This window comes from Aedes albopictus, chromosome 2 (assembly GCF_035046485.1).
Source record: "Aedes albopictus strain Foshan chromosome 2, AalbF5, whole genome shotgun sequence".
Lineage (NCBI taxonomy): Eukaryota > Metazoa > Arthropoda > Insecta > Diptera > Culicidae > Aedes > Aedes albopictus.
In genome coordinates, this window is record NC_085137.1 from 443,408,813 (window position 1) to 443,426,366 (window position 17,554).

Consider the following 17,554-nt stretch of genomic DNA (forward strand, 5'->3'; position numbering starts at 1 on the left):
CCTGAAGGAATTCCTGAAGAAGTTTTTGAAGGAATTCCCGAAGGAATTTCTGGAGAAATCCTTAAAGAAACTCCAGCTGGAATCCTTTCGGGAATTCCTGATGAAATCCTTGAAAGAATTTATAGAGGAATCCTGGACTCTCCGAAAGGAATTCTTGGCGGAGTCCCGGAAGTAATTCTTGGTAGTATCCCCGAAGGAATGTCTGGTGGTACCTCGAAAGTTATTTGTGGTCGAATACCCAGACGAAAGTTCCCTGGTGGAATCCTCGGAAGAATTCTTGGTGGAATCGCCAGAAGGAATTACTGGTGGAATCTGCGGAAGGGAGTTTTGGTGGTCAAGCAATATCACTAAACACCCAGTGTGAACGGTTTCGTGGCATTGGAATATCACGTTGCTTGTATCATGATATAACCACATAACTTCGTAGTCTGAACATGGCATTATGCTGGGGACAAATTACTGTGGGGTTGCCAGGTACCCCATACGCTCCGATAAGGACCGAGCATCTTTTTTACCCCCTCTATTACTCATTTCAAGCACTAGTCGCTTAACACCTTGAATTGGGTTTATCCCGTTTGGTGGCCTCTTTCCATCAGAACAGATCATCCGTAGTTCTATGCTGTGCCGGCAACTACACGACTGACTCGCAAAAGAGGAGGTCAACTTCTGCACAACTGAAATAATACCAGGACACACAACCGTTGCATGCCATGTTGTAGGGCCCATATAGCCGAGGCGGTAAACGCACTGTACCGATGCGTTCCCGTTCCTGTCTAACCGTAAACTGCCGCTCTTTGAGTGCCCTTATTCGCACGCATACATAAACCGCCCGCGATGTATAGATCTGTCAGATAACCAAAGTGACTCTTGATTCAGGTATAGTTCCCGTCGGTACATCCCTCCTCCAATTTGGATATAACATCTACAATAGCCAAGACAATAGACACTCTTTCTCGGTTTGACAGTATTTGGTTTCACAGGGTGTGAGGCTTCGAGAAATACACACAACCGGACGAATTTCATCATTTTCTGCTTGTGCTAAAACTGCGCCCAGGCCGCTCGGACCGGCATCGGTTATCAAATACGTTTTATCACGAGGATCGTAATACTTGAGCGTCCTTTGATCTGCTATCGACCTGTAAGAAACGAAACGAGTTATTCTATGTGTGTTAGTCTAATGTTTCCCTACTAACGTTTCCAGATCGTCAAGTTCTTTTTGATGGCATGGCTTTCAACAAAACGCGGTTCCCTTATGCAGTAGTTGCCTCATGTGATGGGTACGCATTGAAAGGTTCTCAATGAACTTTCCAAAGAACTGTGCAGTACCCAGAAGTGAACGCAGCTCACTAGTTGTTTGTGGAGCGCGCATGTCCAGAAATGCCTTAATCTTCGTTTCAGTGAGACTTACTCCCTTCTTTGAAACCTTGAACCCAAGAAATTCAACGCTGGATGCTCTCAATACGGACTTCTTTTCGTTTACCTTTAGGTTGAAGGTTTTCAGCCGCTCCATTACCAATGCAAGAATGCGATCGTGTTCTTCGACTGAATCAGCAAAGATCAATATATCATCGAGGTATATTATGACCCCTTTGATCCCGCCGATAAGGTTTGCTATTGTCTTTTGGAATAGCTCCGGAGCGCTTTTTATTCCAAAAACGAGTCGTGTGAAACGATACAGTCCACTTCTTGAAACAAATGTAGTTATATCACGGCTTTCTGTTTCAAGCTCAAGATGGTAAAATGCGGACTCCAAATCAAGCGTTGACAGCATTTCAGCTTTGTGGATAGACGATAAAGCTTCTTCTATGTTGGGCATCGGATATTTCTCGGTTAGTACTGCCTTATTTGCTGCTCGAAGGTCGACGCACAGACGGAGTTTCGCATCGCTTTTCCGGACAGGAACTAGTGAAGATACCCAGCTTGTGGGATGTTCAACCTTCTCTATGATCTTTTGTGCCAGTAACTCTTGTATCTGTTGTTCAACTTCTGCTTCCATAGCGATAGGTAAACGTCGTATTGGCTGACATACAGGAGTGACGGATGGATCAATGTGTATTTTCAACTGAATTCCTGGCACTTTTGGGAAAGGTGATTTGGGGTTTTGTTCAGCGCCAGTAATGGTATTGACTTCGCTTCCAACGTCATAGCCAATTCTCAGTACTCCGAGAGCAAAAGCCGTCGATTTGGATAGTAAATTGGTTTGCCCATTAGGAGAAACCAGAACGTAACTCCAGACTCCATTTTCTTCACCTGGTATTTTAATTTCGGTTTCGAAAGCCTTACTGAAGTGGATGGTGTCTGATGATCCGTATCCTTGGTATTGCTTGCTCTCTTCCAATGCTTCGCGCTCGTTGATGATATCTGCTCCTGCTCGTTTCAGCTCTCCGTAAGTCTTCTGTGTGATGATATTAGGCGGTGAACCGGAATCAACTAACATCTGTATTTTTATGCCACCAACTTCGAAAGCCAAGGTATCGCTTTTATCTCCAGCGTTGACGCAGTATAATCCTCTCCTGAACGCCACCTTTTGTTTCTTAGCAGGCCCCGAGTTGTCACTTCCATCCCATTTGCGTTTTTTCGGACAGCAAATTTTGAAGTGGTCAAGCTCGCCACATGTATGGCATTTCACACCAGATGCGGAGCATTTGTTCTTGTCGCGCGCAATGTGACCCAAACGGTTGCATCTAAAACATCTCACTGCTGACTTGTTTGATGGCTGCGAGGACGGCTGCACTCGTTGTACGAATTCTGATGGACGAACATCTTTCACATACGCCTTACACTGAGTTTGCAGGTCTTCCATTGCTTTTCCCAGCTGCAGTATTTCCTCGAAAGATTTGTCCTCCGACAGCAATTTCTTGCGGAAGTCTTGGGAGAGACAGCCTTCGATTATTTGATCGATCGTAGCATCGCTGACGTCAGCGAATTCACATCTGTTGGCTTGTTCTCGTATGCGGTTAACGAAATTGTCGAATGATTCGGTCTCTTCCTGCTTGATACTGCGCAACAGATGACGTTCATATCGCTTGTTTGTTCTGGGTACGTAGTATCTGTCAAGCGATAGGATGATCGAAGCATATTTGTCAACTCTCTGTTCATCTGTCTCAGCATCGGTGGTATAACTTCATAATGGACAATTTTCTCATATTGGTCTTGCAATTCAATACCACCGAGTACCAACAACAGGTCACATTTCTCTTCTTCATCGGTCACTGCTCAGCTTCAAATAGCGCTCCAAAACGCGTTTCCATTTGAGCCAATCGCTACGAGTGTCGTGTCCTGGTTTGAACGGAGGAACCACTGTTGCGTCTAAAAATAATCAAAATACACTTTGTTGGAATTTTACTTTATTTAACATAATTATCTTATTTAACAATTTTAGGTATGTTGCTCATATACAAGTGTGCTACCCACACCATTGCTATAATCTCGGCTATAATTCTCAATTCATGTGCTACCCACATGCATCGTGTGCCCCCCACGCCGTACCCATTCATTTTACATGTGCTACCCACATGCACTGTGTGCTACCCACACATCCCGGCTCTTTGTTCCGTATCTTCAAGTTCACTTTTTTTTAATACTTAAATGGTCGACACATTTTTCCGCCAGGTTTTCATAATTTCTCCACCTGGCAAAAGTAACACAGGTATGTTTCCATAGCTCTTCCAGGTGGTTCCACTTGCAAAATACACACAATTGAACAACTGCACTCCATGAAAACTCTAATCAGATGTTGAGCAAATACCACTTTATCACACGAAACACATTTTCATACATAAAAATTCAATATTGTCTGTCACATTTGCAATATAAACAGATGATACACTTGTTTACATACCTCCACAAACCTTCTTTCACTAATGCCTAGCAATAACAACTCTCCCCCAAATCACTGTATTCACCTGAACATTATGGAGCATGTCACCACTGGCATAGACGGTAAAAAAAAAGTATGTTTACAAATACGCGAAACGATCTTAAGAAAAAAAAACCGACGAGAACAAAAACAAATTGACACTTGACATGAGGTTCGGATAGTGAGAGCAAATCAACGATGAATCATTCAATGATGTTACGAACACATGTGCAACTCCCATCAATAATCACCATTCATGGTATCAATAAACATAACCCCAAATAAAAACCCACGCTAGTTCAGGAAGGGTACTATGCCCCCAGCGTCGGTGGGCCCCATTCTTTTATGATGCCGAATCAATTTTTTTTCGCTTAAAAATGGTTTTCAATCGCCCAGAAGAACGGGAACGTTGATCTAATTGTTCTCATGTTTTCACTTTTCTCCAGTTCGTATCGCAGTTCCACATTATTTCGAGGTTTTCGGCCGTTTTCACTTTACTCACCAATTTTCAGCGTCGTCGCCATTGTACCGATGCGTTCCCGTTCCTGTCTAACCGTAAACTGCCGCTCTTTGAGTGCCCTTATTCGCACGCATACATAAACCGCCCGCGATGTATAGATCTGTCAGATAACCAAAGTGACTCTTGATTCAGGTATAGTTCCCGTCGGTACACGCACGAGTATTCAGCATGACCATGCTGAGGGTGACGGGTTCGATTCCCGGTCGGTCCAGGATCTTTTCGTAAAGGAAATTTCCTTGACTTCCTTGGGCATAGAGTATCTTCGTGCCTGCCACACGATATACGCATGCAAAATGGTCATTGGCAGAGGAAGATCTCAGGTAAAAACTGAGGAAGTGCTCATTGAACACTAAGCTGAGAAGCAGGCTTTGTCCCAGTGAGGACGTTACGCCAAGAAGAGGAGGAGAGGAACCGTTGCATGCCATTATGTTTTTATCACTATCCGGGCGGTCATACGCGACACATTTGGGCGGAGAAACCGTAGCATTCAGGAAGACATATCAAAGGGGATTACTCACTCATTACTCACAGTAAAAAAATCTCAAAAAAAAAAATGTTGTCGCCGAAGCACTTAGGTATAACAATTCACACACAGTTGCTCTTGTTGATACGAATTAGCTGTAATTATTTTCGTATTGCCATGACTCACAGTTTTAGCCGAAAGTCCCTGTTAGTCATTGTAGAATTCTACCTATGTAACATGTTTTCCGTGAAATTTCATCATTATTCCAACGTTCCTATCAAGCACATGTGCGAACCATTTCTTTTCCCTTTTCACGCTTTCTCAAATGAATCGACAAATGAATTGGTTCTATTCAAGTCGTAGTCCAACACACACTCGGGCAAGCGCTTCACACAATTTCTCATTTTCAAGTTCATTTTCATCGTCATCCTTTGCACTATCTTCTCGACCTCACCAAAGAAGACTCGTGTAATTCTCTTCCACACATGTTGCGTCGCACATTCACAAAGTTCTCGACTTTTTAGTACAACATTGAACGAATCGTTCGGTCAGTCAGTCTTGTAAAATGTGCGGAGCGGATTCCATCATCATCGTCGGTCTTTCCGTGTGACTGTGTGACAATAATAAAACCATATTGGAGAAGTGCGTCGTCGTTTTCGTCGCCGTGAGTCGGTTCCTCATTTGCCGAATTTGATTCGGTTCTTTGTTTCGTTCGAGATTTTCCTAGGTGAGTAATGTCAGAAAAAAAGCTATCAACAAGTGAATCGCTAGGAAATTTCGCAATATTTTATCTACATGCATACATCTCATACCAATACACAAGTTTGACATCATTGCTCGCCTAGAACGTACGAATGTACCATTCGCTTGTTGCTTCGCATTCGGCTCATTGAGGAAGGAAAAAAAAAGTGAGGAAGAAAAAATATTCTGTTCAGGAGTTCGGGGTGATGACAAACAGACACATATTGCGGTATTTTTAGAACACCATCGTTCGACTGTTGATGGTGTTGTTGGGTTTTTGAATCCACCTACAGCTAGAAATCGGATGTAAAATGAATTTGAACTTTGGTTGCTTCGCGACGAGCGGTTTGTTGTTATTGTCGATACTGGTGTAGGTGTAAGTAGGTTCAGTTTGTTACACGTGTGTTAGTGCAAAGAAGACGAAGTGTGTGGGAAAGAAGTAAGGAATCAAAACAAAAGCTGAAAATCGAATGTTTGCATGGGACATATTATTCAATGAAAAGTAAATATCAGGACTGGTGGTTTACTTATTTGATACTATTATCTGACCGGTGTGCTCTAAGCAGTGTCATGATTTAGTGAAATCCATATCTTATCCGTATCAAATTGGAGCTTCCCATTAATCACCGATTTCACAAGCCGATTCGAATCAGCTCTTCCTGCCTGTATTAATTGGAAAGGGGCCATATACACACAGAAAAATAAATTGTAAACACAATTAAATTCTAGGTCAAATCAACCGATTTTGCAGTTTACTATAGCGACAAACTGATTTCTAGTTAAAACTGAACTGTTCTATTGTTTGATAATACCAATATTTTCATTTGTCGAAATTGTTGACAGTTTGTTAAAACAAACAGAAGTTTTGTAGTTTCAACATAAAATAACGGATTGTTTTAAACGACTGCACTTTTACCACTAACAAAGCCGGAATGTGATTGTGTTGGTGACGGCAGCTCTAGCGGCAGCTTGGAAATCTGTTTTTAGACACTCGGCAAGCGGATGGAAAGGAGAACGAATAAAAAAAACAAAAAGGTGAAACCGGCCAACTTTTTGGGGATGCTGACTTGAGTACCTACCTGCGCGTTATCCATCACGACCAAATCTGCACTTGGAAGTTGGGGTGATGGATTTGCTACACTTTCTTCGTTGTGGCGATGTTCGGGTAAGAATTTTAATGATGTGTGAGTGTGGCCGGGTCATGTTTGTGGTCCCCATTTTGTTGAAACAAATGAAGTTTTTGACGTTATATAAAATGCTGGGAATTGATTGTTTTCATCGATAAACTCTAAGTAAGAACAAAGAAATATAACTTTGGAATAAGTAAATGCTCAGTTTGAAAATCAACCATGCGTTTTGTTGTTTTAAACGAACCTCATTTTTCTGTGAGTAGCCACAGCTGTAAGGACGTGGGTATCCAGCATAATCATGCTGGAGAGACGGATTCGATTCCCGATCGGTCCAGGAACTTTTCGTAAAGAATATTTCCTCGAAAAAGGTCATTAGAGAAAGCTCTCAGTTAATAACTTTGGAAGTGCTCATAGAAGTTAAGACGCAGGCTTTGTCCCAGTGGAGGCGTTACACCAACAGAAAGAAGATTTATAAGGAAATATGGCAACTGAAACCTCGAAGTGATTCAGCGTGCTTCTTCACGGCCATCACATTTCGAAAGAGTGCTCACACACGTCTCAGTGCAGCAGGACAGGGAAAACCTACATTGATAACAGGAGATGTAAATATCCAGCATCATTTTAAACAGTTCAAATGGGACATTAGCCTGGAGCACGTTCAGGTTCCTGATTGCACACTTTTTAAAGGGTGATAGAGGATCATAAATGGTGAAAAAAATGTTTTACGCATATGGCCAAATCTCAACCGTTACGTAAGTTATTGAACTTCCCATGTTTTTTTACTCTTATCGCCTTGAATGGCTATAACTTGAAAATAGTCAAACTTATCACAGTTTTTTACCCTTATTCGAAAGATTATTGAGTTTTCTATCAAATGGCATCTTTGAATCGATTGGTTTAGTTTAATAACTAAGTTTTCTAGAGCAAATAGCTCAGAAGTAGTGTGTTTCAATTTGTTTTTGTCAATTATCTTTGAAAAAATGCGTAATGAATTAATATGTCTTCTTAGCCAAAGTTGTGGCCCTTGTTTCACTCTACAATTCGTTCTTTGACATCAAACATTTATCTCTTATCGTTTTCGTGCAATTTCGATTTAGTCATCGCATTTCAGATCATAAATTTGCAACTGTCAAGGTAAGCACTTTTATGCGCACTGTGCTAGCATTGGTCAAATCTGGCTGAGACATCGATTTTTTGTGAATCGATTCGAATCGAATCAGCAGAATCGATTCACAGATTTAATCGAATGCTTTGAATCGATATTTTCACATCGATTCGATATTATAAAATATTACAAAACTATTACTTGATTCGTTTGCTACATGTGGCTCAAGTCCATGGTATGTTTATTTGTCAAAATAAATACAATGTCAAATTTGAGATTGCACATCTAACATTCCACGACTCTGATTCGAAAATGGATATAACGTTGAGACAGTGTACTCTGAAAAAAAAAATGTAATTAATATTTTTGAATCGAAATAAAAATTCTGAGATCCTGATATTCCCCAGAACTGTGAAAAGTATTCCCATATAGGACGGAGATAAATTCTCGTAGACTGCTGAGAGAAATTCCCCTGGAATCTTTAAAGAGACTCTCCAGAACTATGAAAGGAGTTCCTCTAGAATTATGAGAGAGATTTCTTCAGATTGCTGAGAATGATTACACCAGAATCCTGAGCGACATTATCTAGGAAAGAAAGCAAGATTCTTTCGGTATCTTGGTAGGAATTCTCTCTGAATTCTATTAGGGATTTTCCTAGAATCCTGAGATAGATTATTCCATATTTATGAGACAGATTTCTTCAGAGTCCCGAGAGGACTTCTCCCAGATGTGATAGATGATCTCAGAATTTTTTGGGATTCTCCCAAAAAGTTTCAGAATCCTAAGATGGATTATCCCAAATTCCTTAGATGAATTCTTCCAGAATCCTGAGAGGAATTCCAAGAGCGGTTCTTCCACATTCCTGAAAAGGGTTAGACCCTAAAATGGATTACTTTATAATCCTAAGAAAGGTTCCTTTGAAATACTGGGTGGGATTGCCAAAGAAGCCTGAGATATCTCTCACAGAATTCTGGGAAGAATTCCTCCATAATCCTTTTAAGTATTCTCCCAGAATTCCCCTAGAATGCTGAGAATAATTCTGGGGAATCCCGAAAGGTATTCCCCAGAATTCTACGAGTTATTCCCCTAGAATCCTGAGAAGGATCATATGAGGGGCTCTTCAAGATTCTTATAAGAAATATATCTAGAAACCTTAGAAGCTTTTTCCCAAATATCTGATAATGATTCTTCGTGGAAGGGATTACGAAAACTTCTAGAATAGACATCCCCAGCATCTTGAGAAGGATTGGCTGGAATTCTGAGAGGTATTCCCACATAAAACAGAATAATAACCGTAGATTTCTGCAAAACATTCCCCCAGAATATTTGAATGGACTCCCTTAAACTCCTGAAAAGGATTGTTCCAGAACTCTGAGGGTAATTCCTCTAGAATACTTTAAATGCTCAAGAGAATCTTCCCATAATCTTGTCAGGGATTTTCCCTGATTACTAAAAGGGACTCTCCCAGAATCCCGAAAGGAATTTCTTTGGGCAACTGCTCCAGAACTCAGAAAACTGAATTCTATTGGGATTCTCGTAGAATGCTGAGAAGGATTTCTTCAGAACCCTAAGAGGAATCACAAAATCTATGCGAGGGATTCTCCAAAATCCATATTTGTCTAAAGCATTCTGCCCAGATTCTCGTAAGATGAAGAATTAATAGTTCTTAAAGAAAGTGCCCTAGAATCTTGAAAAATATAGCCCTAGAATCCCAAGGATTTCTCTGGAATCGTGAGACAAATTCCCCAGAACTGGGATTGAATCGACTGTATGGTACAATTAACTATTTTTGGCTACGCAGTCTTGAAATGAACAAACGACGTTATTTATTTGCCCGACGTTTCGACACGGGGTTTGTGCCTTCCTTAGGGAGTACTGCAATTGATTATTTGTACTAATTCTGTATGTTAATGTCTAGTTGTTTAAACTTACAATTTTTGTGTCGTTATTTATCCTATGTTTAGTCTAACTATAACTGCCGGATCACGCTGTTTTTGATACATGCTGTAAGGATTGAATGTATTACATAATGTGAAAATTATCACTGAATATACTTTTTAAAAAACCAATCTCACACTTTAAAATTTCTGATTTTTCTCGCACAACTTGTACTGGTAATGGCGCAAACTTTCAACTCTACTTTCTTCTATCTTTCGGATTGATTTACGTGCCCTATCGGTACAATTGAGTCCCTCTCATCGCTATCATTTCTCCTTGGTGCATTTTGCTCCCTTCTACTTTTTATGTCGTGCAACACTGCAGCGTATGTCGTACTCAATCTATCTATCTAGGTCTCGATCAGCGCAATCTTGGCTATTTCTGTGTTAGTGTTGTTATCATTTATCCCCAGAATCTTGAAATAAATTTCCCCTGAATCCTGACGGGGATTACCCCAGAAAGCCAAACTTTCAGAGAATTTTGGGAAGAGTACCCGCAGAATACTTTGTGATATTCACCCAGAATCTTAAAAGGATCTAAAGCAGAATCCTGAGAAGGATACCACTAGAGTCCTGTGTGGAATTCCTCCAGAATCCTAAGAAATATTCCTCCAGAATTCTGAGAGGAATTTCTGAGAATGCCGAGTTTGATTCTCCAAGAAGTCTTAGAGGAGTTCCTGACAATGCTGAGAAAGATTTCCTAAGACTGACCGGGGTTGATCACCGTGAACGATTATTATGCGGTTTTATTGGCAATTATCGGTGAAAAATAACGGAATTAGTATTATATTAGTATTATATAACTGACGAAGTTGAAGGGGTGATTCCAGCTGAATGTAAGTGTTTTGTGATTTGTAAATTGTAATGTATTTGTACCTAAATCAATGTATTAAATAAATGTATAATGTTTTAGGCGTCTGATGATGACCGAAGAATAGTAGGTCGAAACGCGTCACGCAAAATAAGCTGTTTCCGTTATTTTTCACCGATAATTGCCAATAAAACCGCATAATAAGATTTCCTAAGAGTTCTGAGTGCGATCCTAAGTGAGGGTCTTTCGGAACCCTTAGAGGAAACAACCCAGATTATCGAGAAATTTCTTAGAATCCTGAAAGGGATTTCACCCTTGGTATGGAACCCTGGTAGGAAATACCCCATAATCCAGAAATTAATTCCTTTAGAATCCAGAGATACCCAAGAATTCTGATAGGTATTCCCATATAATACTGCTGAGGAAAATACCTCCACATTTTTAACAGTGACTCTTCCATAACAGTGAGGATTCCTCTAAAATTCTGGCAGAGATTCCTTCAAAATGCTGTAAATTTTCACACCAGCACCCTGAGAGACCTTATTCTAGAAAAGAGAGAAAGACTCTTCTTGGAGACGAACCAGCATCGGGCTGAAAGTCTCGATAATAAAGATAAAAAAAACTCTTCCAATAGGAATTCTCTCTGAATTCTATTAAGGATTCCCCTAGAATCCTGGGAGTGATCACTCCAGTTTTCTGAGATGGGTTCTCTCAGAATCTTTATAGGAATTCTTCCAGAATCCTGAAGGATTTTCTCAAATTCCCGATATGGAGTCTTCTTGAATCCTGTGACGGATTGCCTCAGAATCCTGAGAGAAGTTTTTCCTCGAGATTCTCCCAGAATGCTTAGACGGATATCCCCAGAACTCCCTGGCGGATTCTACCAAAAATCCTGAAAGGGATTCTCCCAGAATTCTGAGAGCAATTCTCCTGCAGTATAGAAAGACATCCCATTAGAATCCTGAAAATGATTGTCCCAGAACCCTGAGAGGAAGCCTCCACATTATCAAGAGAAATTCATCTAGAAGCCTGAGAAGGATTCCCAAAAAAAATGTTCAGCATCCTGAGATGACCTGACCTAGAATCCTGAGAAGAAACTGCCCAAGAAACCTAAGATATACATGTATGCCTCGATTTAGTGGACCCTAGATTATAAAGACCCTCGATTTTATGTACATTTTTTACTGGTTAAATTCTACAGTGAATTCTAAAAAAGAAAAATCGAATGTAAAAATCGATTCGGTCGATTTCGTGAGGCTTCAACATCGATCCAAAAAATCGATTAACCCTCATGTGGCCGACAGGGTACCCGGGTACCCAGTGCCCATTTAAAAAGCACGGTGCTGAAAAAAGCAAAAAATTGTCGGACACATAACGGTTAATTGGAACAAAAGCGTCGATGTTGCGAACATCTATTCAAAATTGCTCAACGCTATTACATAGTTACTTGTAGGAAACTGCCGGGAAAATATCGGAAGAAATTCAGGTGAAATCTTGCGCGGAGCTCGTAAAGACCTACTGGCGAAATTTTGAGAGGAACTTTGGAAGAAATTCTGAGAAAAACTTGGGCATCTCTGAAATAAGTTCTGAAAGTAATCCCGAGAGGAAATGTCAAGAAACATTGAGGAGGAATTCTGAAAATCTCCATGAGAAATCTTGGAATGAACTTCGGGTGAAATCCAGCGAAGAAAGCCAAGATAAATATCGGAAAACTCTGGAAAGATACACACATAGAAAAGATTACCGACTTCGGTAATGTTTAAACGGAATCAGAACGGTTAAATTAGTTTTAAAGGAAAAAAATAGTAAAGGTAGCAACTTTTACCGAACTTAGTTAGAGTTTGACAGATAAACGATATCATTTTACCAAAATTAAGTATTTTTGTTTACAGAATTTAGTTAAAAACCCGATTTTAAACGCTCAGCAGTTGAGATTTCGGTAAAAAAAATACCAAACGCGACTAGCTGTGTGTGCATGCATTCGATAGTAACTTGAAATGCGTGCATCCTAGTGCGACTCTTGGTAAATAATCGTAATGTGCTCAGGCCAATTACAGTGGTTTCAACGTTTGCTTTGCATTTTAGACAGCAGCTTCAATCACTTGGAAACCAAGAAACACGCGTGTCATGTAAGAGTTGTGGCAGTGCAAGTTTTGGTTGTATAGAAGTGATTTTTTTCGTTTTTCTAACACAATGCTAGAATAACGTTAAATTAACTTCTATACAACCAAATCTCAGCAGCTGTAACTTTTTTATGACATGTGTGTTGCTTTGGCTATGCTATAGCATAGAAGATGAATTTCATGTTTCTTTCAAAAAATAATAAATTATCGCAATGAGTTCGTTTTGTATTTACATTCATGATTTATTCTAATTACGATTGAATCACATAGGGGTCACTCTACACACAAACACGCACATTGGTTGGTTGTTTTAAATTTGAGTCTTCTGATCATCTGTTTATCGCCTTCAATCTGCATTCGGAGGAAAGCACCGAACTGCTCACTGCTCAATGCTCATGGGCGCCTCATAGTTCCTTCTTGGTCCGCTCGTCGTAGTGCTCCACATCCACCTTCACCACGTACAGCAAAAACAGTGCCAGCCCGATCAGGAAACAGATGGCACCCAACTGTATCCAGCTGAATATTTTAACGGCTTTCACCAGCTCCGGTCGTTTCTGATGTGGGGAAGGCGGCGGGACAGACAGTCAGAAATATGTGCAACAAGAATTGATTCCAATTAGCTCCGGTTGAAAGCAGGTACAGTGGCGGCCATTAGTCATTTGACAGCATTTATTAAGGTTTTTTTTTATCTGTATTAACGAGATTTTTAGCCCTAGGCTAGTTCATCTCGGGACCCACGCTTTACTTCCCTTTCCCTTCCGAAGGAAGAACTCACATTTTTTTTTGCGAGTTTGTCGGGAGTGGGATTCGATCCCAGGTCCTCGGCGTGATAGTCAAGTGTTCTAACCATCACAACAGGTTCGCTCCACATTTATTAAGGTCTTTTTTCATGTACCATAAACAAACAACGACTTGGGGAATGTCAAGAAATAATACTCAAAACAATACCTTGTCAAATGATTTTTGAACGCTACTGTACCTCCTATATAAATATGTACACGATTAGGGGCACAACTAGTTGCACTTCTACTTACCGCCACGATTCCAATTATCAGGGCCACCACGGAAATCAAATTAGCCATACATGTGCCGATGATGATGACATTGGTACCTGGCGTAGATAGATATTTGAATAATATAAAACGAGCAATACGAGTGAAAAGTATGTACTCATGCAGACTTACTCGTAGGCAGATTGGCAATGGGGAAGATTTTGGCGGCGATTGTCACGAAGGTACCGAATAGGCAGATGGCAAAGCTGTACAAAAACACCCGGTGAAGCCGGCTGGAAGGCATAATTTGATTGTTTTTATTTCTATCCGGATTGGTGGACGAACTCTACACGAGCAGATGTATGACTCTGGGGCACTCCGATGCACTGAGAGGCAAAACATTAGTTGGCACGCACGAATTTCACAGTTTTAAGGTCGTTGGGTTGGCAGCAATGGCTGTCAGAGGCCAAAGCGATTGAAACGATGGTTGTGTGAAGGAAAATCGGGAAAATGTTTTTCATTTTCCTTTGGACTATGCCTGTTGGTTCGTAAACAACAAGCGTTCACTTCGCCAGTAAAGAGCGCTGTGGTTTTATGTAGGGTTTGATGAATAAGTTGTTCATCTGTTTGTATGAACATGCGCAGTCGGTCATGTTTAATAAACATTGTTTATTTCATTCATGCAAACGGTTTTATCATTTGAATTTTGTAGTTTGTATTACAATATCTTCCTTTCTTTAAACAGATGACAATTTTAATTGAGCTTAGGGTATGTGCAGCCTTCTCCAGCCTACGCCCCATGTTCATACTATTCTAAAAAAATAGACGATTGGTTCTTAAAAATTGTTTCCGTTCTTTAAATACAATATAAAAACAAAACAAATAGTGCCTATAGCTTAGTTTTCAATAGGATGAAAATTGGAGCAGGGGATTTTTTTTATTACCGAACAGGTTTGGGCCGAAGGGTCTCCGATTTCAATGAAAATTTCACCAGGACTAGAGGTCGTAGATATATGATCATATATGGAACTCAAAAAAATCATAGCGGAATATTTTCCCGAAAAACGCTAGATGAAATTTCACGATTTTCCAAAATTTTGTAAAATACCCCGAACTTCAAAAAATCATATCTCAAAAACTATGCATCATAGAACAAACTTTTTTAGTAAAATTGACGCCAAATTACCTCAGCAATCCAATAAAAATACAATGAGAAAACAAGTTCTCAGAAAATGTTTCACCATGGTGAAAAAACGTCTAAAAATGCTGTTAAAAGTACCGTCTGTATCATAGATTATTTTGAACAAAATTTGTCCTAGCGCAAAAACTAATGTTCTTCCTTTCGTTCTTTGACACCAAAATGGAATCTCTTACCGTTTTGGAGATATAGCCAAAAAACCAACGACCAGTCGCTATATTTTCATAGGAAACCATCTACAACAGCGGCCGTTCACCTGTTGCAACATATTTGCTTTGCAACGAGCAAGTGACATACGCTAATTGTAACATAACTTTGACACTAACGTGCATCGGTGTGCACTGACAGCACATATATGGCACTTGAGTGCCTTTTAAATGCATTAAATAGTCATATTTTGCAATGATCGGGTTTCTAACTAAAATGTGTTTCAAATAACGGGTTAACAACGAGCTAATGCCACCGGTGAGCGTTAAATTACTTATGGCACTCATACCCTATATGTTTTCCATTTCAATGTAAAAAAAAAACAATGAAAACAAAGAAAACTATTAACGAAGAATGGTTACTGCTCAGCAAAATATTTGAAATTATACCCGACAAGAAAAAAAATGACGAATTTCTATCTCATTTAACATCAAATAATTTCTTGTATGAAATATTGAACGCAGGTATCAGAAGGTATCAGAAGGCCGGCTCCAGAGGCACGTTATCCTCCATTTGGGACATTTGTGCCATCGCCATACATATGAGCCTATTTCATCATTTACCTGAGGGAGAATGGGACAAGGGATGGGAATTGGGGAAGGGAAAGGTGATGAAATAGGAAGGGGTGCCCTAGAAGAGGGAATGAACGCATAAGCGCAACGAGAGCTCATAGCTCATACCACAACGGCGTTAATCAGTGCCCTGAAAAGGACACTGTAAAACGCATAAGCGTAAAAAGAGCCTATAGCTCATTGGAGGCAGCTTGCGACGTCATGCGAAAACAAAGAAAACTATTAACGAAGAATGGTTACTGCTCAGCAAAATATTTGAAATTATACCCGACAAGAAAAAAAATGACGAATTTCTATCTCATTTAACATCAAATAATTTCTTGTATGAAATATTGAACGCAAGCTTCATACTGACAGCAAGCTGGAAATTTATGAACCGATGGAAAAATGTGTGCGATACGACGAGGTCCTATGATTTTTTTGAATTCCATATATGATCATATATCCACGACCTCTAGCACTGGTGAAATTTTCATGAAAATCGGAGACCCTTCGGCCCAAAGTGTTCGGTAATAAAAAAAAATCCCCAGCACTATGCTGAAGATGGGTTCCGTTCTCCTAATTGAAAAATCAAAATTTTCAAAATTATTCGCAGCTTCGTAAATATAAGAAAAGATATCAGCTATTTTTTAAAATGTTGTGCAATTCTTTTTCATATTTACTATGGAATTTGATTCCACCATCCTGAACATAATAAAATCATCTATATGATGTTCCTAATCCGTAATGCCATTATGGTAACGACATATTCTTCTTAAAAAATAAGACACCGTCCACGGTTTTTTGTGGCCTCGTATGTGTTACTGTAGTTAGTTTTCCCAACGTTTTGTGTCCTCATCCGTGCATTAAGAAACTCTGTGATATAAGGACTTTCAGGGATTGCTTCAAGAATCCCTCCAAATCGAATAAATATTTTGGAGACTCTTTCAGATATTCGTTCCGTGATTTCTTCACATATTTTTATAAATTACTCCACAAAATTCTCCTGAATTTTTTTAAGGGCTCTTCAAAAAATCTATTAAAGATTCATTCGAAATTTTTTATTCATGTATTTCTTTATATTATTCTGGAAAATCCTACATGGATTGCTTCAGAAATTATTCCATGAATTCGTTTCGAAATCCTTTAGAGATTCCTTCCAAAATTCTTTAAGAAATTCTTTAATTGCAGAAAATTATCGAAGGATTCGTTTTAAAATAGATTAGATGCACTAGCTGAGGAAATTCGTCGAAACATTCTTCAGGTCAAGTGATGCTTTAGGTATTTCTTCAGAAACTCTTCCAGGGATCTGGAAGAAATTTTGCCAGGAATGTCATCGGAGATTCTTATGAGAAATCTTTCAGGAATTCTTCCAGTTTCCTCTAGAATTTCCTCGAATGTTTTCCTGAGTCAATTTCAGAAATTAATTTAGGTGCTTTTTATATTAAGCCTTCCTTAGATTGATTCCTAAGTTATTCCATCGATTCTTTTAAAAACCTTCCTGGAATTTCTTCCATTGATTTCCTTACAAAGTTCATTTATTCCTTCTGAATTTTCTTTGGAGTATCCTCAAGAAACTTCTTCTAAAATTCCTATTAAAAATCTTCTGTGGGCTTCCTTTAGAACAGGCTTGTCCGCACTGAGCGCATGACGGCATTGTACACAAATTACGTAACGCTATAGGGGGAGGGAGGGAGTACAGATTAGCGATACGATCCATACATTTTTTTTTTTGGTATTTCATACAAAAAGCGTTACATGGGGGGAGGGAGGGGATCTGAAAAGGCCAAGTTTTGCGTTACGTAATTAGTCTACAATGCCCAATTCTGCTCTTTGGATTAACACCATTAAGCTCATCATAAATCTTTTTATCTTTTTTATCAAATACATCCTAGAAGGAAAAAAAAAAAAACGTAC

The 17,554-nt window shown here is 39.6% G+C and overlaps 2 protein-coding genes across 6 annotated transcripts in view; one reads left to right on the forward strand and one right to left on the reverse strand.

Moving 5' to 3' along the window:
- The first annotated feature begins 5,300 nt into the window (after positions 1-5,300).
- LOC109420233 (uncharacterized) overlaps positions 5,301-17,554 on the forward strand; it is a 34,502-nt gene continuing 22,248 nt past the window's right edge. The window contains exon 1 of one of the 5 annotated variants that reach the window (XM_062853768.1): positions 5,301-5,569. The gene's annotated coding sequence lies outside the window, so the exon portion shown is untranslated. The remainder of the gene's footprint in view (positions 5,570-17,554) is intronic. The other 4 variants (XM_029869939.2, XM_029869938.2, XM_029869940.2 and 1 more) reach the window with 4 other exon arrangements.
- On the reverse strand, positions 12,890-16,080 carry LOC109432087 (uncharacterized). Its single transcript, XM_029869941.2, has 3 exons — positions 13,874-16,080; positions 13,724-13,800; positions 12,890-13,243 (listed from the first exon to the last, which is right to left on the reverse strand). The coding sequence occupies exons 1-3, from the start codon at positions 13,983-13,985 to the stop codon at positions 13,094-13,096; spliced, it is 339 nt and encodes a 112-aa protein (XP_029725801.1). The 5' UTR covers positions 13,986-16,080; the 3' UTR covers positions 12,890-13,093.

What these genes read in the sequence shown, in the direction of transcription:
- LOC109432087 (XM_029869941.2), bottom strand. Translation starts at nt 13,985, where the DNA reads ATGCCTTCCAGCCGGCTTCACCGGGTGTTTTTGTACAGCTTTGCCATC. An exon ending in CATTGCCAATCTGCCTACGA is followed by an intron (nt 13,801 to 13,873) that starts GTAAGTCTGCAT and finishes TATCTACGCCAG; the next exon opens with GTACCAATGTCATCATCATC. An exon ending in TGATAATTGGAATCGTGGCG is followed by an intron (nt 13,244 to 13,723) that starts GTAAGTAGAAGT and finishes TCCCCACATCAG; the next exon opens with AAACGACCGGAGCTGGTGAA.